At 48.0% G+C, this 5,246-nt stretch overlaps 1 protein-coding gene across 4 annotated transcripts in view; it reads left to right on the top strand.

Moving 5' to 3' along the window:
• The window catches only part of CEP68 (centrosomal protein 68), a 49,092-nt gene that overhangs the window by 35,049 nt on the left and 8,797 nt on the right, over positions 1–5,246 (top strand). For all 4 annotated transcript variants that reach the window (XM_019516581.1, XM_019516580.1, XM_019516582.1 and 1 more), the window contains one exon: positions 986–1,155. In XM_019516581.1, coding sequence (XP_019372126.1) covers positions 986–1,155 — 170 coding nt within the window. The remainder of the gene's footprint in view (positions 1–985; positions 1,156–5,246) is intronic.

Below are 5,246 nucleotides of genomic sequence, written 5' to 3'. Positions count from 1 at the left end.
GATGGCTTCCATTGCATCCTTCAGAGTCTAAGCCTGGCCTCTGTTGCACCTTGGGACAGTCAGCTCTGTGTTAAGGTAGCCGTGAATGGACACCTACAGCCCCCATCATAAGAGTTGGAGTGTGCCTCTCTTTGCCTTATGTACCACACCTCCTGGCCCCAGAGGCTACATAGGTCAACAGAGTGGGTTATTGTGTTTGGAAGGGAACACCTTTCTAACACCTGATGTTACCTGGTGGGGAGATCAATTTGAAGTCCAGCTCTTTTTGCTGCTGCAGATAGGATGGGCCTGAGTATAGTCCAGAGTCAGGAGCTGGTTCCTCAAGAGTGTATGGATAAATTTGTTTTAAGGCCAAATTGTTTTGGTGTTTTTTGAAACCCAGAGGGAGTGGGAAAAGAAAGGACCCACGCCTAGTTTAAGATAAATTTGTCAGCCACTGGGTGATAGGACAATTTGGCTGTATTGTGGACATTACTATGAAGTAAAGTCTCACGATCCAGGGGGAAGAATGTTGTATTGTTTTGTTCTGTGAAACTTTGCGCTTGTAAACTTGAAAATGCTTGGGATGTGAAAGAAAGAAGGAGGGATAATAACAGGGCCTCTGCATGGATGGATTTGAAAATGACTCCACTTCATAAGGGAATGAAATCAAGCTGGAACTTTATTGAAAGCAATTTACATTAAAAATGATTAGATTTGCAAGCACAAAGTACAGCCCCTTCAGACAAAATGCTGAACCCTCTGAACCAGAAGGCTTTATCCTGGGGATCTCTAAATGCCCTTTTTTCTATTGTAATATACCAAGAGAGTTTGGAAGAGGCTGAGAATCATGGGACTGTATGTAGGCTTGTAAATATGTGTACTTTTATTTTTAACCCAGACCTGTCTAATGGAGGTAGAACACTTCTTTTCTTTTCTTCATGCTGACTTTGCAACAGATGAATTTTCATGCTTGTAAAACCTTTTCTCTCCTCTTACTGGTTAGTTTTAGAGGATGCCTTGAGTTTGCTTGCAAAACAGTCGGAGGAACTTGAAAACCATGCGGAGCGCTTGTATGAGTCAGTGTTAGCAGCTATGGATACCACTGAAAGCAACAACCTAACAAAGGACGGGGGTGCTCAACAAACCGTCGTCCAAGCTAAAGAATCCGAGTGGGTAAGCAGAGGGCTACATTAGGATGGAATAGCTTCTCTTGTGTTGCTTTCTGTGATGTGGTATATGCCAAAGTATGCATTTAAAATGAGATGGTTGTACAATCAGACTTTTATGTGTGACTAGAGAGACCATATTTTGCAAGTTCCAAAAGGGTAGATTGGCCCATCCCGATCAAAGGAGGCTCAAAAGTGCACCTCATAACTGTGAGGGGTTAGAACGGAAGATTGTTTGGACTTTTTGTAAATAACTGTCTCTAAAGGAGAGGACTGGACTCAGTGGCCCAAGAGGCTCCCATGAAACGGGTGCCATGTTCCTTAGCTGAGTGGAGTGCAGAAAATGAGACAACATGGGTGGCAAAATGTTGGTGACATGCAGCTGGTTGGAATAAAGGAATGCAGGGAACTCCCCAAGGGACTTAATCAGGGGAACAGCCAGCAGAATGGTAGCTGTAGCTGGAGTTCACTGCTGAAACATGGAAGGGAGGAATGACCTAGGACAGTAGGACAATGGAGAGTGACCTAGGACAGTGGAGGTCAACCTTTTTGGCAGGCATACCATAAATTGACCCCACACCCTACCCGAGTGCCACTCTGATCCGCTTCCCCTGCGTGGTCAGCTGTTCTGCTTTCTGTTCTGTGCTGTCACAAACCAAGACTTGGGCAGTCTTCCTAATGGTTAACACAAAGCTGGGATCAGAGATTAGAGGACTAGCTGGGTCAAAGCCAAGGGACTGGAGTCTGAGACAGAGCCAAGTCAACAGGTAGAGGCAGAGATAGGGAGGCAAGCGGGGTCAGTACCTGATGGCTGAGTCCGCGACAGAGCAAGACACGAGGCAGAGACAATAGTCAGTCTGACCTGGGCTGGCACCAGTATGTCAAGCCAGGTATCAGGAGACAGGGACACAGAGCAGCAGAGCAGTTTGGAGGCAGCAAGAAACTTGGATCCTCTCCTACTGTTTCCCCTTCAGCTACAAGCAGCGGCCTGGTGGAGGTCTGTGCTGGTGTTTGCCTCTGGGACCCTTAGGGCTGATGTTCAAGACTGGTTCCTGACACCTGCCCTATGCTCTCTGCCCAATCTGCTGTTCTTCTGCTCCCTGTCCTATCTGCCACTGTGCTACCTGTCTCTTCCTGCTCTTGTGTGCCCCTACACAAAGTCTGTCTGTGGCATGCATATCAGATTGGCCACCCCTGCTCTGGAAGATCCTTTTGCTTGGATCTAAATCACCATGAATGTTGAGGGGAAAAGATTTGGCCATGGTTGTAATGAAAACTTCCCCTTGATGCTTACCAAGCAAAAAAAAAAGAAGCAAGAGAGCAGTGCAAGTGAATGTGTGTAAAGTATGGGATTGAACAACAGGGTAATACTTTCTGTGAATCAGTAATACATCCCAATCTGGTTAGCTTGGGTTCTTTCCTGAAACAAGACTATATACCAGCAGCAGATGACCAAGAAGTCCAGACTTTTAGAGGCATGGAAAAAGTAAATTGTACCCTGTGCCACAAAAGAAGATTGAGGGACCTTTCAGTTAACTTGAAAGGCAACATGCTTTGAAACAAGTGCTGTTCATCACAACACTGACCAGGCGTTGGGATGCATTGCCACAGGAGTATGATTGAGCTAGCAGGATTCAGGAAATGTTTAGCCAGCTGTGGAGACCCTCCATTATTAGACCAGAGACTAGGCAATAGTTTAAGGAATAACTTTTGATGCGGTGGCTTGCAATAGCAGGGGGCTAGTCTCTGCTAGTCCCATGTTCTCCTCTAACTCTATAACCAAGCACAGAGGCAGAAACAGATCCAGGATTTTACAAAAGGGGTGTGATTGCAGCGACTGGTGCTGCAGGGGTGGCTGCACCCCTCTCCCAGCCTCCTCCCCCTGCTTCCCACTACTAGGGCAGGCAGACAGCATTGCACGAGCAGCAGCCAAGGACCTAAGCCCCAAGGAAGATAAGTACTACTTCCCACTATGCTCAGAGGTGCATCCCGTCCCTTTCCTTCTGTCTCCATCCCTTCCCCTCCCATTGTCTACCCTGTCTTGCCTGCCACTGCCAAGTACTGTCCTGGGAGTGAGACAAGCTCCTGTCCCAGTCTGGCTGGGCTGTGTGTGGGCTGCACTCACTGGGCACTGCCAGGGGAGGGGGCAAGTTTCTGCACTCTGCACCTGCTCCCAAGATGGCAGGGAAAACCTGGAAGGGAGGGAGGATGCACCTGCCCACTGCCATCACTGCTGCAGTCCTGGGCTGAGCGCAGCCCCTGTGCAGCCCAGCTGATGAGGGCAGGAGTTCCTCTCCCATCCCAGTGGAAGGTGATGGAGGGGAGAATGAGAGGGAGAGGGGACATGCTATTGAGCACAGAAGGGAAGAGAGAGGGGGAATACTTACCTTCTTTGAAACTTAAGTCCATGGCTTCTGCTCTAGTAGCATAGTCAGAAAGATTGGGGGGGGCGGTGAGCATGTAGCCACACCACTGCAGCCCTTATGGACCCACTCGTGCACAGCTATAAGGAAAAATGTCCTTGGTGGGTGGGCTGTTCCCTTGTCTTTCAGTGTTGCTGAAAATCTGCTGGAGAAGGCAGCAGAAACGGCTGCTATTAGCAGCAGCATCTCCCCCTTCTCAGCCTCTTTGTCCCTCAGAGTGTGGGTTTGGCTCAGCTCAGGCATGGCTGCCGGAGACAAGCAGAATGGGAGCAGAGCCTGAGACAGCTGTGTGTGTTGTGGGGAAGGGGCAGAGAGGGGAGCGTTGTCTTTAAGAATTACCCAGAAGAACTACACATCACAGCCCTAGACCACATCAGAGATTTCCCCCTCCCTGATCCCAGGCAGACACAGGGCGGCTGCTACAGGTGTCACCAGCGGAAGACAGAGTGTTGGGATTTCTCTGGAACCGTGTTGGCATGTCAGATTATAGGCAAAAAAAAAGCCTTTATGACCAAAAAAAGCCTATGCTATGAAGCACTTATTTCTTTAGCACTGCTTCATTCTAATGACCAGTGTAAAACAGCCCGGCATTGTGTTTAGAGGGCTTGGATTTATTTTATTTTCTCTGAGACTTGTAAGTTGTCCTTGTACTTGTTCCACAGAACTTGATGTTCGGCCTGGGATTACAAAAAACAACACGAGGCAATAACTTCACCTTAATGGACTATTGTAAACCTAGCATATAAAATACATGCATGTGATGACATGCAGGGTTCAGCCTTCATTGCATCTGTTGAGGCATCAGTTCCTGCCTACCTCAGAACATTATCTGAGCTGTTCTGTCATCTTCCATTGTAGTGCTGAAATTATTTGCCTCTTTTAATAGTCACATATCTAACTGCATTTTTAGAATTATTTTTTTTCAAGGGGGCAGAAGGCTGAGGTTTGTTAGCGCACAGTGCTGTCACACTTCTGGCCCATTCTGCGTGAGGTATATGCTTTACTCTTAAGCTATTGATACACAAACATCTGCATGTATAATAACTGTTATAAGAGTTTTAAGGTTGCAAATTGGGTGGTGTGAGCAATGGAAGAGGAGGACTATACATTGGGTGTACTGAAAAATACCCAGTTCCCAAGATGCTGTAGTCCTGATCTCCTGACTGGAGATGGGTCCATGCTGGGCATTTCCCAGCATTTCAGAGGAATTTCAGCTGAGTAGAGTGTATACCTAAGCAGTCTATACCTCCTTATCCTCTGTCCCCTTCCCAGTACCTTAGCTCCAAGATGTCCCGCCAGCCTACAACTGGCCCTCTGCAGTTCAGCCATCCCCAGACTCCTCATCCACATCCAGTGGCCCACTGCACCTTGAATGAACTCCAGGCTTTTGTGCAGCTCTGGAGAGCACTTCACTTCCTGGCCCTCTGTGCGGGCCAGAAGCCCACTTATCCCCCAACCCCATAAACTCCACAGCTTATCTCCCTCCCTAGTAGACCACTGCTTCCTCAAATGGCACACTGCTTCCCCTCAGCAGGCCCAGCCGGTGAGTAAGCACCACTTCCCGCTGTTGCAAATGCAGCAATTAACTTGAATATAGAAACCAAGTAAGCAACATGCTTCTCTCCCCCTTTGGAAACGCTGGACACAGTTGTGTTTGCTGCCTGTGCCTTTTAAC

This window comes from Gavialis gangeticus, unplaced genomic scaffold (genome assembly GCF_001723915.1).
Source record: "Gavialis gangeticus isolate Ggan-Ray unplaced genomic scaffold, GavGan_comp1, whole genome shotgun sequence".
Classification (NCBI taxonomy): domain Eukaryota; kingdom Metazoa; phylum Chordata; order Crocodylia; family Gavialidae; genus Gavialis; species Gavialis gangeticus.
This window is presented reverse-complemented; position numbering and strand designations above follow the sequence as displayed.